Source organism: Paramisgurnus dabryanus, chromosome 8 (genome assembly GCF_030506205.2).
Source record: "Paramisgurnus dabryanus chromosome 8, PD_genome_1.1, whole genome shotgun sequence".
NCBI lineage: Eukaryota > Metazoa > Chordata > Actinopteri > Cypriniformes > Cobitidae > Paramisgurnus > Paramisgurnus dabryanus.
In genome coordinates, this window is record NC_133344.1 from 26879949 (window position 1) to 26897193 (window position 17245).

At 42.1% G+C, this 17245-nt stretch overlaps 1 protein-coding gene across 1 annotated transcript in view; it reads right to left on the bottom strand.

The window, feature by feature from the left end:
- Positions 1-918: 918 nt before the first annotated feature.
- Positions 919-17245, bottom strand: part of ulk2 (unc-51 like autophagy activating kinase 2) — a 49811-nt gene continuing 33484 nt past the window's right edge. Inside the window, exons 15-27 of the mRNA XM_065281286.2 lie at positions 8494-8643; positions 6378-6523; positions 6198-6281; positions 5523-5794; positions 5245-5441; positions 5058-5167; positions 4819-4953; positions 4453-4664; positions 4157-4335; positions 3939-4057; positions 3304-3461; positions 2891-3026; positions 919-2798 (exon numbers count right to left, since the gene is read on the bottom strand). Of these exons, the coding sequence (XP_065137358.1) occupies positions 2734-2798; positions 2891-3026; positions 3304-3461; positions 3939-4057; positions 4157-4335; positions 4453-4664; positions 4819-4953; positions 5058-5167; positions 5245-5441; positions 5523-5794; positions 6198-6281; positions 6378-6523; positions 8494-8643 (1963 nt within the window). The 3' untranslated portion in view covers positions 919-2733. The remainder of the gene's footprint in view (positions 2799-2890; positions 3027-3303; positions 3462-3938; positions 4058-4156; positions 4336-4452; positions 4665-4818; positions 4954-5057; positions 5168-5244; positions 5442-5522; positions 5795-6197; positions 6282-6377; positions 6524-8493; positions 8644-17245) is intronic.

Genomic DNA, 17245 nt, shown 5'->3' on the forward strand with positions numbered 1-17245 from the left:
GCCATGACATGAAAATCTGACTTTTTCCATGTTTAAGTGCTATGATTGGGTCCCTAGTGATGCTATCAACCTAGAAAATTTGAAAAAGATCAACCCAGTAACTTAGTTTTGGTAAACCATTCTCTACAAGCACATGAAAAAATAGGTCCTTGAAATTTGGCTCTCCTTATGATGTCATAAGGAGCTCTTATTATAATAATCCAACCCCTTAATCCAACCACAGCACTGCCATTTAGTGCAGAGAGAAAATAATTCACAGAACAATTGAGTTTCAATTTCAACAAACCACCATCATTGTGATCAGTGTTTGCACTTGATCTGCACATGTGCATTTTAGAGGACACACCCAAAACGGCACATTTTTGCACACACCTACAAAGTGGCAATTTTAACATGCTATAATAAATTATTTATATGGTATTTTGAGCTAAAACTTCACACATGTGCTCTGGGGACACCAAAGATGTATTTGACATCTTAAAAAAGTCCTGTGACATGGGCCCTTTAAAATATTTTTATTGATTTTCAGAATATATATTTTTTATTTAAATCTTACAAGTATAAGTTCAGCAGATATGAATATGTTAAACTTAAATTGTATTCTATGATAATAGAATAGAGTTTAATGGAAAAAATTATTTCTATTTTCTGTTTTCCTTCTCATCTTAATGTACCCTCAGTTCTGGAAGAAGCCATATTTAATGCTTTATTCTGTATTTATAAGCCTTTGACATGCAAAGTATAACATCTGAGACTTTTATAAGAGGATAAAATTGATCTGTTTAATATTAAACAAAGGCTGCATTTATACAGTTTCAGACAGAACACAGATGCCCTGGGTAAAACACAATTAAAACACCAAATGTTGAAAATCAACGGAGAAGGGAAAAACAGGCTGTATGTCTTATCAGGCTGTGATAGGCTGGTTGTAAGCATTTATTTGCAAAGGAAAAGGTGCTATTGAAAGGGAAGTACATTATAACATTCCACAGGTACATGTGCTCAGTACTAGTCATCTCTAATGGAAAATCATCTGTATATAGTTCTTCTCAGACCTGGATAAAGAAGTCCTACAACTACAGAGATATGCATGGATTTAATACAACATTACAAAGTGAAGGTACCTCTGCCTTCTTTATCTATACAGTAAAGGCCTTTTTGGCTCACAGAGAGCCATAATAAAAATAAACACATAAAGAAGAATATGCTGGAGTCTTACAGGAGAGGGAGCAGGAAGTTTGATACAAACACAAGTGAAAGTAAACTATTCAACTCATGCTTTCAGTTCTTCAGCATCCTGACTGGCCATGTATGCACTTGATAAGTGCATTTACACAAACACTGTACAATGGGAGAGTAGGGAAATGAAGAGCTGACAAGACCACGCTTGGCAGTGCCCATTCTCTCTTGTGACATCCACATCATGCACAGTCAATGATAATCTTGCAAAAGTCATTTGTGGGTGTCAACGTGGAGCTGCCATGCAAAAGGTCTCGGCTTTTCTGTGAAGCCTCTGACAATCTGAGCGGTAACCCATGTAGGCCGTCAGTGTCTATTTTTACAAAGTCAAAAAAAGTCTTGTGCTCTTGTTTGAGGGACGGGGTGGTGGCAGCATCCACCTTTTTCATTCACACGCTTTGCTCTCTTTCATTCACACCAAAGTAAAGACATACATGCAGAATATACAATTATTTACATCAGTTAAAAAGCTACAGTGTTAATATGAACATAAAAACGTTTCAGTACGGCTGAATCAAAAGAACGCTAAGTAACTACTCAGGTTTTTGACCGCAATTAATGAGGCCAAAATAACACGGGACGCAGACAACTACATTAGCTTGCCTTTATCCACTTCAGCGCTCACCTTCCTTTCAGACGCTCCAAAGATTTAAGATATGGACATGAGAAAAAACTGGAACCATGCAATGATGGCACTGGTAGAGATTGTGTAAAAAGATGACGGGTCTCCCCATCATAGTTGTCCTACTTCAAAGACCATCTAGGTCAAGTATCTTCCACATCTCCTTCAATAAAGTGCATTTGCTTCAAAGCTGAATACTGTTGGTTCCTCTTTAAGGCTTTTTTCAGCCTTATATCAACATGTAAGAAGAACCATGACTGTGTGTGTATGTATCTATTTTTATTTTGGTGTAAGTGCGATAATATGTGCGGTACCCCTTGGATTGACAGTAATTATAGTCAGACGTGGGCCTCTATATCGTCTTTGAATACTATTATCAAGAATGCCAACACATCTTTTTACAACCAATAAATAAAATAGAGTGCAGTACAAAACGATGAATATGAAGTGATTTGCATTTGGGCCTCCTAGGATTCCCATATCAAAGTCCTTTTAGTTTGTGTAAAAAAGGGAACAGAAGTCTTTTGATTCGAGTTGTCCCACCTGTTGTGGTGTTGGACAGGAAAAAGATGAAAACAGACGACAGATCCAACTGCAAGTCCAACAGTGTTTTCATACAATAAAATCTCTATTTTTAGTTTTCATCTTTGGTAGTGAACTTATCCACGTCCTTTTCAAAGTTTCATCTGCAAATAAAGTAATACTTGATCTGTTGCTTCTTGTGATTGTAAGGAGAGTAAAGAAAAGGAACGGAAAGTGCTTTGACTGCTACAAAATGAAAACAAGGGACAAGGTGTTCTCGTGATCTTCTCTGTGTAGATGAGAAGTAATGGTCCCTGGAGTGCGAGCATCAATGAGGTTTTCAAATGAGACTATTCGTACAGAGTAACGGTGCAGTAACACAAAGCAGAGATCCTCCGGTCCACGCTTGCCTTGTCTGTGCAATACAAAAGGGGAAACACACGTTAGTACCATGAGCTACAATTATGTGAACTTCTTTGCATACTATACACAGCAAAAGGCACTCACATTTTGTAACATTCTCGATATCAGCTGGGTCCTGGATGATCTTTGACAGGCCTTCCAACAGCATTGAAGCTTTGTTGTAGCGATAGGCGATGTCTTCTGTCTGCTGAAACATCTCATCTAGTGCCGCTGACTGCACCTGTTACACACAGTGTTTTGCTTTAACAGATGCTTGATAAATATCTTAAAGGCATAGTTGTTCCAATGTTTGTAACCAAGCACATCTGGGGCACTATTTACTTCCATAGTAGTACAAAAATAATACTGTGAAAGTAAATGGTGCCCCAGATCTGTTTAGTTATTAACACTCTTCACATATCTTCATTTGTGTTGAGCAGAACAAAGAAATGTATACAAGTTTGTAACAACTTGAAGGGTGAATAAATGATGACAGAAATTTCATTTCATCTGCTTACCATTTCTACAGCATGGTTATAGATGAGCTTTTCAGCCGTCACACTGTTGATCTCATCTACAAATCTCTGCTTGTCAGAGAAGAAGTGGTTCAGTTTGTCCGTGAGGCGGCGGCACAGAGAGATGCAGCTTTTGTATCGTTCATTTAGACTTTTCACCACTGAAGACCAGAGAGGAAAAAGGGTGTACAGTTTTAAAGTCAAACTTGAAGACATCACTGTTACATTTGAAGAGCTAAGATGCTAATGCTTTCGGCACGTATTATACGTTCATCAAATACTTTCACTTCTTAATTCGCTTGTGAGTACTGAATATAACTCCAAGTATGGCCGCCACATGTATCAAAGCGCCCCTTAATGTGTGGTTCATATTTTTCATTTTTACCTTTTCAATTCTGACTTTCATCATTTGCAATGTTTCTAGTTGAATCTTTGGTGTGTTTGCAACCGTTTACTATGTCTTGTCCAAATAAAGCTTGCATGCACTTAGAGGGTTTTGCATTGGAAGACAGTCAAAATTGTTAAATACCAATGAAATTACTAAAGTGGCATTTGTGAAAATAAGGCATTTCAATTACTGTAACAAGCTCACAACACATATACATACACACTTTAAAGCATCAATTGTAGCTGCTCACCTTGTTTAACAGCTGAGGATGGATTAAGCTTGGCAGACTTGATCTGAGCCTTGGCCAGGTGTAGTGAAGAGGCGAGCAGCTGTGCAGCTTTCATGTACAACACCAACTGCTCCACCTGCCTGTGTGAGATGACCAAAGTATTCTTTGAGCCATGAAGTTAAACCCTACCCACGTGCATTTATTCATTAATGGGTGTGTTTAAAAAATACTTTTCTTACCCCCACTCCTTGCTGAGCTGACTGATCTGGTCCACTACCACACTGTCCTGAGGTGGATAAAGAGAGGCAGCCGATGCACCTAAATCTGGTCCTCCAGTCCGGAGAGAAGCGATCTCAAGTACACTATCCGTAAATGACAGCATCATGCGCAGGTGCATCAGTGTGTCCGTGTGCTCACGCTGCCAAGTAAACGCGCATCTGTTAGTTGGTCTGAAAATCTATCATCCAGTTCAGATGATTTACTTTCTTTAATTGAATAAATGTGGATTAAAACCCACAAAACACGGCTCTCTTACCTCCATCAGCGTCTCTTCAGGCAGTTCCGGTGCTTCAAAGGTGATAAATCCCTCTAAGCTGGGTGGAGAGGTGCCATATGGGACGTAGCGCAAACTGCTAGGACCTGCCTCAGCTCCAGGCGGAGAGTTACCGATGGTCATACCCGGAGGAGAACCCGTATGCACCTTACCGCTCGTGGAGGACAGGGAGCCTGCTGAGCTGTTTGAACCAACTGTGGACACAATAAGACATACGGTAAAATCACAGTACATACGTAGACAGACCAGATACATTAAGGCTTTATGCAAATGCATATTTGCATGAAGAATAGCAATCTTGTACAGTGTAACTGTTCAAGCACTGGTTTATAAAGCAAAGCTTCTCACCTGAGGTGGTGCGCGGACGAGAGGCAAGATGGCTACAGGTGGGTGGGGTGCTGCTGTTGGGGGGTGAGCCCACCGTGAACACAACCATGCGGGAACTCGCACCACCTGCTGGCAGACCGCAATTCCCTGCTGGGGCTAGGGTTGCACAAACAGCGGTCACACATAGAATGACCAGACAATAGGGCTTAATGCAAGCCAGGCACCTGTACGGATAATTATGGTGGTGTATAAGGAGCTACCTGTGTCCATCGGTCTTTCTGTGTTAAGGCTATCTGTGCTGCCTTGGTACGGCTGCCCTCCCAAAGTGATTCTTACTGGCTGCTCCGACAAACGTCCGGCACTCACAGACCTGAGGAAAATAACCAGCTTGTTATTTTAGTCAATTAAGAGACCAAACTTTTGTGATCGAATCAAACATTAGCTGACCTGCCAAAGGAAGTTTTGCTGGCCTCTGGTGCAGCCTGACGCACGCTTGGATATGCAGAACAGTGATGTGCACAGAGGTCACGTCCATCCATATACGTCCTAGTTGGGATGGGGCTGTCGGCTATACCCTGCTGGGATGCCAGGGCCATAAGGTTGCACGAAGCTTGAGTTTTAGGGATTTTAAAGGGAGCTGTTGCCTAGATGAAAAGAAATCAGATCATCATTTCTTGACGTACAACCACATGCGGTTTATTTTTAATGCTTTCCTCATAGCTTACCTTAGTAGGAGAGCCAATGATGGTCGGCAGGGGCGACTTGGTTAACCAATCAGAGGTGCGAGGGGACGAGCCAAGGTGCTTTGTTGGGGAGGTACCGAGGTTGCCAGGGCGACTGAACTGCGGGGAGTGGCTTGTGGGGTAGGCTAATGAGGTGGGGTGCACTGGATCCGACAGCTGCTTATGTAGCTTTTGCTTGTTCTGGTAGATGTCAGTAAGCGTGGGTGCGCTCTGAAGACGAGCACCTAGTAGTTGAGAGGGGGGCACAGGGGAACCTAAAAGAATAAGTAGTAAATTGTTATGGTGACTGTCCCATGGCACCATGTTAGATAACTCAACCACTAGGTGGCGGCACAGTATATGTAAGGTGAAATGAACCAGTGGGTCACTGAGTTTGTTTTTTGTTTTTTACACGATCATTGATCATAGATGTACAGTGACACTTATGCAAAAACAAGTACTTGGAGGTTTTTAACATGAAAGCTAATGCAGCACACACTGTTCTCAAGTGTTATCTCCATGGATACCAAAATAGCTTAGACACACTGTGACCCACTGGGAGGAAATGACTGGCAACCGCTTGGTAATGGGATCGTTAATGAGACTACTTTGAATGAGACACAGTAGAGCTGTGGGGCTGTGTGTCAATCACTCGCACAAGTGCATGCTTAAACTTACCGCCTGAAGAGCTGCGACTTCGTGCCTCGTGGCTTTGGGGATGTCCGCAACAGCAGTGTCCAAGTTGTTCAGGAATAGTGCCCACTAGGGAACAAGTACACACCGAAGACATGTCAGAACATGACGGTCTCAAAAAATAAAGTTTGCAGACATAACCCGTTAAAATGGGTTGTTTCTAACCTAGTGGAGAAGGGGAGTAAGGTCGAGAACTGCCTGTTGAAAGACGCCGTCCCACGGTTTGTACTGTATCTGCAGGGCTAGGGGACCCAGAAACCATTTTAGGGAAGGCCATGGGGCTCGTGTTGGATCGCCGCACTGTGCCTGACCTGTAAAAGGAGAACAGAAAATGTCATGTTTTTAAAAACAAAAACATATTTAGAAACATATTGTATGAACGAATGTAATAAAAGTTAGGCTCCAACATTTTGAATTGTGACTTGCGGGCCATATAATTTCCCAAGCAATGTTTAGAGAGCATTCTCTTTCCAGTGAATTTTAGGGATAGTTATTGGTCTTTTCTGAGGCTTAATGTGAGGACCAAAATATCCTTGCTTTCCAGAACAGTATGCATTAGCTTAAAGGGACATTCCACTTTTTTTCCAGCTCCCCTAGAGTTAAACACTTGATTCTTACCATTTTGGAATCCATTCAGCTGATCTCTGGGTCTGGCGCTAGCACTTTTAGCATAGCTTAGCATAATCCATTGAATCTGATTAGACCATTAGCATCGCGCTAAAAAATAAAGAGTTTCGCTATTTTTTCGATAAAACTTGACTCTTCTGTAGTTACATTGTGTACTAAGACGGACGGAAAATTAAAAGCTGATTTTCTAGGCAGATATGGCTAGGAACTATACTCTCATTCTGGTGTAATAATCAAGGACTTTGCTGATGTAACATGGCTGCAGCAGGCGTAGTGATATTATGCCCTGCAGAAAATAGTCCCCTTCGTTACTTTCAATGGCAGGGTACTATTTTCGGGCAGTGGGTAACATCACTACGCCTGCTGCAGCCATGTTACATCAGCAAAGTCCATGATTATTATGCCAGAATGAGAGTATAGTTCCTAGCCATATCTGCCTAGAAAATCACAACTTTTAATTTTCTGTCGGTCTTAGTACACGATGTAACTACAGAAGAGTCAAGTTTTAAATAGGAAAAATATCGAAACTCTTTGATTATGTTTTAGCATGATGCTAATGGTCTAATCAGATACAATGGATTATGCTAAGCTATGCTAAAAGTGGTAGTGCCAGACCTGGATTCCAAAATGGTAAGAATCAAATGTTTAACTCTAGGGGAGCTGGAAAATTAGCATATTTAAACAAAGTGGAATGTCACTTTAATGGCACATAAATATTTTTTCATAAATTTAGTTGATACTTGACTCATCTCTATTGTAATTTGGTTTGAGGTGACTGAAAGGGTGAGATGATGTGGGCAACAAAAGCAGACTGCCCTGAGAGACCATAATCCCTTGTTGGGACAGAGGGCAAGTCTGTGTGAAGTGGGCCAAGCAGATGTTGAAAGCTGACTTGAATAATGGGGGAAGGTGCACCAGTTATAATCTCTGCTAGCCACCTGCCTTACACCCCCAAACCCATCCCCTCATTTAAACAATCCCTTAAATAACAAAAGCAGAACCATCAACCTGCCCGTTTTAATTAGGAGACATCTTTGTTCCAGAGATGGGATTAGGAAATTATATAACCTTGATACAAATTTTGATTCAGAAAAACAGTTAATCACGATAAAATATGAGGGCTGTTTTTAGACGTCATGTCACAAATTTTAATATAACTTAATGCAGAAATTATCAAACATCAGTTATTTATCCTACATCATTTGTTGGTAAAACACTGAGTTAGCAGTGCCAAAGATGATGGGTTATATATTGAAGAGGCCGATATATCTGCCGATATTTGAAACTTTTTTGTATACACTTTTTCAATCGGCCTGTAAATTTCTCTATTACTTAATTTTAACACACTTATTTAAACAGTACCATGAGATGTCAGATCCACATTAATTATGTTTTATAAATATGTTTTAAGTACTTTAAAAGGGTATATTTATAAATGTTATGCATAACAAATGTATTTTTACTTTTACCAATTTTCTGTTTGTGTCTCTTATTTACTGTAATAACATTTGTGTTATATCGGCCTCATAGCTTACTTACTATCGGTGTCGGCAATAAAAAAACCATATCGCTCGACCACTAATAAAAACTAGTAAAGTTGCTTCGGATGAAAGCGTCTGCCAAATGAATAAATGTAAATGTATAGGTCACTTACCTGGGAGAGCCATACAGAGTGGTGGTTGGGCTGCTTGAGAGATTCTGTTTGATTCGCTGATAGTTTCGTACCTGTGTGGGCACAGGTATCGGGGTGGTTTCGCTTCGTGGTGACACCATTTGGGTCTGTCCAGCGGATGGCTGAGGCTGCCTGTGAAACCCAGAAAACAAAGTTGTAATCCAGTCAGAATGCTTTTCCAGAACCATCTCTCCCTGAGAAAATCTTCAACGAATGAAGTCCCATTCAAGATAACGTCATTTTGAAGTAAATATAAAAAGTTCAAGATATAAAATGACAGCGAAAAGTTGTAGGTTCTGCCAGAGTGGGCAAAAGCCGTTTCTGTTCCAGGCCTGCCTGAATCACAAGGGGAGGAGTTATTGTGTAAACACAAAGCTTTAACCAATCAGCAGAGAGGTGAAAGAGGAAATGGGTGGGTCACAGGGAATGTGGGCTGTGCTTTCAGGCAATAACACGTGCTGGGTTCACTTACATTCAGATGTCACAGACAAAGAAAAAAACAACTTGTTCTCGTTTAATCAGGAACAAATTGTTTTTTTTTTCACAGATGTCACGACTGGGCCATTTTAGGGTGGGGTGTGCACACAGGGCAGTGATAATGATACGGGCGAAGGAGAACTAAAACGAAAAAAGCTGCAAATTGCGGTTCAGGCTCTTAAATTATGCAATGAGGTGAAAAGTTGGGGAGGGCTATGGCTACACGTGAGTCTTTAACCAGCACACAATGAGAGTTTCTTTGTTTGACCGAGTCAGTTCAGCATGGCACAACACAACAAATAACACATTTTTGATGTGAGCACTGTACAGTACACAGTGTTTGTGACAAAATGTACATGCCACAAACAAATCACTGAAACATTTGAGAAAGGAATATATACTACTTTATTTTTTTCAACCAAAATGTAAAAATTTTGTAATTGTTATTGCAAATGCTTTTAGTACCAACAGAAAACCTTTAAATCATCTTGTTATCAAAACAAAAAAAATCAAATAAATCAGCATTTACAGAAGTGGCCAAAAGTAATGTACAACATTTGAATTTATTACTAAAGATGCGTTTGTTTGCATGTTGCATTGGTGTGGTATAAATTGAAGCTCAGCTTTAAGAAGAATTTAAGGAGGGTTGCCAAAAAATTACACACAATTACACACAACACATGTAAAGCTCATAAAGACATAGTCCAGGACAATGATTATAAAATATTACCACATAAAAGAATCAACAAATAAATATTACTAACAAATTGTAGTCAATATTTTATTGTCCATAAGCTTTTGTTTTTCTGTGCATTTTTTAGATATCTGATAGGGTGCAAGGAAAATCGAGTATTGGGATGTTTTGATTGGCAATACTGTATCAATAATTTGTTTTTTTTTTATCAAACGAGATTCATGGCAGCTGTTTCGTCTGGAGTTTAAATCCCGACCACTAGATAGCAGTGATCTTATCTCTGAACTTAAACAGTGATAAGGACGTACTTGCATACGGGCGCGCCACAAATGTTTTTGCTATGGTTTGCATACTTTCCTACAATTATTATATTCCCAAAGAGGAAATATCCCAATATATCATACAAGGCACAGCATCACAATGTATCGCAATAGATCGCACCACGCCACAGGTATTGTTATACATATCGCAAGATTCTTGCCAATACACAGCCCTAATATTTGAATAACACCCATATTCCCAAATATGCTATTGTTTGCCTTTTTGCCAAATTATTGTTTCCAGTAAATACCCTAAAAGTTTAGTGTTTTGTTTATTTTGTACAATACACCTCATATTTAACACCAGGAGTCATAAAAGAAAATATTGTACAAATGTTTCCCCTGAAGATCAAATTTGTCTACTACTGTACTGTATGTGACTAAAGCGTTTATTTATAAGGAATCTCCTTTAAATGTTTAAGGTGCACGTTTGGCTACAATAATTTTACAACTTTTAAATAAAAAATGTCTAACGAAGGGATGTTTACATGTTGAAAGTAACAATATATGTGATAAAGAGAGACAGCAAAACATACACTGCAAAAAATGACTTTCTTACTTAGTATTTTTGTCTTGATTTCAGTAGAAATATCTAAAAATACTTAAATTAAGATGATTTTTCTTGTTAAGCAAAATGATGTAAGAGAAAAAATCTAGTTTTCAGACAAGAAAAATACAATTTATGTAAATTTGTGATTAAAACAAGCAAAAATATCTGCCAATGTGGTAAGAAAAAAATAGTGAAATAAGTTTTTTAACATTTAATTCAAGAAATATTTTCTCACAACATTGGCAGATATTTTTGCTTGTTTTATGCACAAATTGACTTAAATTGTAAATTTTTGTCTAAAAACAAAAAAAAAATGTTCTTAGGTCATTTTGCTCAGCAATTTTTAGATATTTCTACTGAAAACAAGACAAAATTATTAACTAAGAAAGTCATTTTGTGCAGTGTAATCACTGTAGGTGCATTTATCCAAACGCCTGTGTGTGATTAAATATAGACAAAGAGTAGACAACAAGGGTGGTGTATGTTTTGCTGTAGTGCTTATACAAGAGGGGAAATGCAAAGCCACAGAGGAGCAGGAAGTGGCTATACACGCACTCACGTGACAGTAAAACAGATGATTCCTCTTAAAATCATACCAGAAGATGCACACCATAAAAAGATTTTGCTTCCTGACACTTCGCCAGCCCTTGTCTAGTCACAAAACCAAACCAATGTTCACAAGTAAACAGATTTAAATCACACATCTAGGTGAATTGACACAGGGTTGTCTATTTTTAGGACTTGAACACAAACCCATAAGCGCTCACTCCCACAGGACTTTCATTCACTGGTCGTGTGATTCAACCCTTCGATAAGCCACTCCAGTTTCCTACTGCCCAAACAAAACTCACCCAAACTCACACAACAATGATGGTATCTGCGCAAGCATTCATCTACATGATTAAATAGTTTGGGAGTGGAGAGTAACAAAAATATCTCTAATGACATCAATGAGGCAAACGGATCAGTGTGCTAATCTATAATACCATATTTCCATGATGCAAACAATCAAAAAAGGATTAAGATGATTAATCCTGAGATCATATTCCTATTTAAGTCCTGAAATTGACCATGAACTGTCTGTGTTTGACCTACTACCCTGTTAAAAAAACAAAAAGGAAATCTAGGTACAGTAGTTAAAGGCGGGGTGTATGATTTTTGAAAAACACTTTGGAAAAGGAAGTCGGGCCGAGTACCAAAACACACTTGTAGCCAATCAGCAGTAAGGGGCGTGTCTACTAACCAACATCGTTGCATGGGTTGCGTATGCGTGGGGTGGGTCTACCAAAAGAAGGTCCAGATTCTATTTGGGTAGGGGGGGTTTTGTTTAGGTCAGGGGTGTCAAACTCAAAGCCTGCGGGCCAAATCCGTCCCACCCCCTCATTTCATCCCGCGAGAGTTTACAGATTATTCTATTGTAATAATAAGTTTTATTTTTTGCAGGTTATTTCCTACATTGATTTTTTTTTTGCAGCCACCAAAACAAATTTTTGTCCGGCCAAAGTCTTTTTGTAATATAATTATAGTGATAATGTTGATGATTGCATGAGAGAGAACGAGCAGTACCTCGCACGCGCGCACTACTAGAGTGGCCGTGTCTTAATGCGAAGGTTGCAGCGTCCGGAGGCTGCATACGTCATCAAGACTGTCTTGTTTCAATATATTAACAATTATAAAGTTAAAAAAAAATTCTTTGTTTATAGTAAATAGTTGTAGTATGTGTATGACGTGCGAATGTAATGGTTACTTAACTTAAATAAACCAGGCTTGATGACGCTGCATATGCGACCTCCGCAGGCTGCAGCCTTTGGATATAGACGGTTTCATCGGACACACGTCTGGATCCGAACCTTACTTCCGGTTTCGTTTTTTTAATGGTCTTACTAGTTGCTAAACTGATCTCTTGAACAAATGCCTCGTCGAAAATAACAAATGTTTTGGTTTCCTAGGTAATCTTTGGGTTGTTTTTTTTGCTTGTTATATAAATAAGTACTTTGTTATTATTTATTCTTAGCGGAGTTTACCGGAAGTTACGTGCGGACCGCGACAGCCGCTTGTTTATGTTGTTACTGCTGAAACCGTCTATAGAAACGGACAGTATCTGTTCGTTCTTTCGTTCCATCTCTCGCGCACGCACACGCGTATCCAGCGAGAAAATGTTTTACGTCTCCTTTACAGAAATGTTTCGCGATGTCCAACTGGGATTAGTTTACAACGCGTCTATTCCCGCTAAATACGCGAACTGATGACTTATCTGTAGCCTACAACACTGAACTCATGAGACGTCAGTCAATTAGAAACTCAAAGCCAGGTAAAAAAAAAAAATCACAGCCTTTTTGCAAAGAGGGCAAGAAATGACAAGCTAGGGTAGATGTGTCTAATAAATGCATATTGTGGTGGATATTGTAAAACAAATTAGTATCTTAAAATGCTTCTCATTTTTACCTGCACAATGACGGATAACAGAACATTTTGAGTGTACTCACATACAACGTGTTTTTGTCACCACAAATATTTTTAAAATAATCTGTAGAATAGTTGTGTCATGACTGCTGGGTGATCGATGGCTGTGTGATCTGTGTGTGTGTGTGTTGTTTACCTGTGGTGCCGGTTCCTCGTGTGTTCACTAACTCCGCCCCCTTGTTTCAGTTGATTGTTCACCGGTGGTGTCTCGTTTACCTTTCCTTTTATATTGCACGTAGTCCTGTCCTTTGTTGCGCGCTCATTGTTTTATCACAGTCCTGCTGCCCTGCCTTGTCTTGTCAGTCGCTCTCTGTCTTCTCCTGTATTACCCCAGGTTTGGTTTCGGCATTCGGGGACGCGTCTTCACCCGGACCGCTCGCTTGTAGGAGCTTGGATTATACTGACTTTGTTTGTCTCTCGATACAGCTGGTTCGCTTCGTTTCTAGGCGGTATACCAGCTGTCTCCCTCTCTCCGGTTTGCATCTTCACCCGTGAGTGGAGTTCACCCATTTTACCTTGTGGATTATATTGATTTAACGACTGTTGTTTCTCGGAACCGCTGGTTCGCTTTGTTTTTAGGCGGTGACCAGTGGTTTCCGGGTGGTCCTTCTACATCTGGATTACACTGTGGATTACCCGTCTGAGAACTTGGACTTCCATCTCCGCCTGTCATCCACCTTCAGGGCGGCGTTGTTTTATCCCTCTGTTGCGTGTGGTGACAGTGCTGGCGTTCTCGACGGAGCGCGTGGGTGGCTCTCTCTTCCTTTGGATCTGTACTAAATTCTTGTGTAGCGCCGACTCACTCTCCCCTACTGTGGGAGTGATCACCGTGTGGGGATCTACCAGTGACTTGCTATCCTGTTTTCTATATTTTTCTAAATAAACTATTTAACTTGCACTTGACTCTGAGTCCGTTTTCTTGACAGATGAGCGCGCCAAAAATGGAGTCAGCAAGTTTTGAAAGTCTGGAGGTGCAGACCGCCCTTCACCAGCAGGGGGCGGCCATCGACCAACATTCGTCGTTGTTATCTGCTGCCGCCAGAGGTTTCAGCACCCTGTCTGAGCAACTGAAAGAGCTCAGCAATCGCTTGGACCAAGTGACTCCTCACCCTGAAGCCCCAACCTCATCCGGAGATGCCGCTTCATTTGAACGGGAGCCACACACGGCTACACCCCCCACCTACAATGGCGATCCCAACACCTGCAGATCCTTTTTACAGCAGTGCTCTCTCGTCTTCGCGCTCCAGCCCCGTCGATTTTCTTCATCCACTTCCAAGGTGGCCTATGTCCTGACTTTACTCACTGGAGGGGCGAGAGACTGGGGTATGGCAGCCTGGGGGGCTAAAGCTCCTTTTACTTTTTCATTTGAGGCTCTCGAGGAGGAGATGTTAAAATTGTTTGACCGCTCTCTTAAGGGAGACATGGCAGCGGCTGAGTTGGCGAGATTACGGCAACGTAATGACTCTGTGACGGATTTTGCCATACAATTTAAGACGCTCGCTATTTGCTGCAACTGGAATGACGCGGCATTAAGAACACAGTTCCTCGAGGGTCTCACGCCAGGTATTCAAGACGAGATTGCACTGAGGGAGCCACCCACATCCCTGGAAGCTGCCATCGATCTGGCTCTGAGGGTCGAGTCTCGCCATCGGCAGAGAGATCTGCGTCGCTCATTTCGCCAGCTGATGTCGGAACCAGGGGAGATCGCTTCAGAAACGCCCCCCGAGGAGCCTATGCAGCTGGGCAAGTTCCGGATTTCTGCTGGAGAGAGAGATCGTCGGCTCTCTAATGGCCTCTGTTTGTATTGTGGCAAGCCGGGGCATCTGGCGGCCACATGTTCCGGTAAAAGCTCACGCCCGCCGATGAACCTGGGAGTCTCGGTGGGCGCATCGTCATTTAAATCTCCCGTAAGCAGCACCACACTACCTGTCATTATTAACTCTTTCTCGTCACAGGCGTTGCTGGATTCCGGTGCGGAGGCGTGTCTTTTGGATGCTGGGTTGGCCAAGTCCTGGGGTATTCCATTCATCCCTCTCTCCTCTCCTTTGTCTGCCTGGACATTGAAGGGCCAGCATATGGCTGTGATCACGCACCGCACACCCCCTGTGAGTTTGTTTGTTTCTGGCAATCATCGTGAGGAGATTGAATTTTACATCTTAGAGGATTCACAATCGCCAGTCATTTTAGGTCATGACTGGCTATCCAAACATAATCCTCACGTTGATTGGCAGAACAATGTTGTGTTATCGTGGAAGTCTTCGTGTTATGTTTCTTGTCTTGGTCCTGCTCCCTCTCTTGTCTCTTGTTCTGTCTCGCAGGTCCCGGCTATCGATCTCTCAGGGGTCCCGGCGGAGTACTCGGATCTGTATCAGGTTTTCAGTAAGTCCCGGGCTACTTCTCTGCCCCCTCATCGGTCGTATGATTGCGAGATCAAACTCTTTCCCAACACTTCTCCGCCTAAGGGTCGTATATTTTCCCTAGCTAAGCCAGAAAGAGAGGCTATGGATAAATACATTAATGACGCTCTTAAAGCCGGTCTCATTCGCCGCTCCTCGTCTCCAGCTGGTGCTGGATTTTTCTTTGTAAAAAAGAAAGACGGGTCTCTTCGTCCGTGCATTGATTATCGAGGGCTGAATGACATTACTGTTAAGAATAAGTACCCCTTGCCTTTAATGTCATCAGCATTCGAGTTATTACAGGGAGCGCGCGTATTTACCAAGTTAGATCTGCGCAACGCTTATCACTTGGTACGTATTAGAGAGGGCGATGAGTGGAAGACAGCCTTTAATACACCTTCTGGACACTGGGAATATTCCGTTCTGCCGTTCGGTCTTTGTAACGCTCCAGCTGTCTTCCAGACCATGGTCAATGAAGTGCTGGGTGACATGATTAACAGATTTGTCTTTGTGTATCTCGATGACATTCTCATCTTTTCTCCCTCCATGCAGATACACACTCAGCACGTTCGCATGGTTTTACAACGGCTATTAGAGAATCAGCTATTCGTTAAGGCGGAGAAGTGCGAGTTCCACAAGAAGTCGGTTTCGTTTCTGGGTTTTGTCATTGCCGAGGGAGAAATTCGTCCCGATCCCGCTAAGGTTAAGACGGTTGCCGATTGGCCAGTACCCGACACTCGGAAGGAGCTTCAGCGATTTCTGGGGTTCGCCAATTTTTATCGGCGTTTCATCAGAAATTTTGGTCAGATCGCTAAGCCTCTCACCGCTCTCACTTCACCTAATGTGTGTTTCCGTTGGAGTAGAGAGGCTCAGGAGGCCTTTGATGTGTTAAAGTCCCGGTTCATCTCTGCGCCTGTCCTCTCTATTCCCGATCCGGCTAAACAATTTATAGTGGAAGTGGATGCATCTGATGTCGGGGTAGGCGCCGTTTTATCACAGCGATCGTCTATTGATGGGAAAGTACATCCGTGTGCTTTTTTCTCTCACCGGTTAAACCCAGCAGAACGTAATTACGACATAGGGAATCGGGAGCTGTTGGCGGTTAGACTCGCTTTGGGTGAATGGCGTCACTGGTTGGAGGGAACCTCGGAGCCCTTTCTGGTCTGGACGGATCATAAGAATCTTGAATATATCCGTTCGGCCAGAAGACTAACATCTAGGCAGGCTCGTTGGGCACTTTTCTTTGATCGTTTCAACTTCACCCTCTCGTACCGGCCTGGCTCGAAAAATACCAAACCTGATGCTCTCTCCCGTCTGTTCGAAAAGTCCGATTCGGAGAGGACGGAGACCATTCTCCCGGAGGGGAGGGTGGTCGGCGCCCTCGTATGGGGAATCGAACAGCGGGTGAGAGAGGCCGGCCGGGAGGGGGAAGTTCCGGAGGGGTGTCCAGCGGGTCGCCTATGGGTTCCTGAGCGGTTACGTTCCGATGTCATCCGGTGGGGTCACGAGTCCAAATTTGTCGGCCATCCAGGTATTCGGAGAACGTTGGCTGCCGTCCGTCAGCGTTTTTGGTGGCCTTCTATGTCCACTGACGTCAGACAGTTTGTATTAGCCTGTTCGGTTTGTGCTCGTAATAAAGCATCTAATTTACCACCCGCTGGTCTGCTTAAATCTTTGCCCGTGCCCTCCCGCCCCTGGTCTCATATAGCTCTTGATTTTGTCACCGGCTTACCGGCATCTAATGGTAACACTGTTGTTCTAACTGTGGTGGATCGTTTTTCGAAGGCGGTTCATTTCATTCCCCTGCCCAAGCTACCTTCTGCAAAAGAGATGG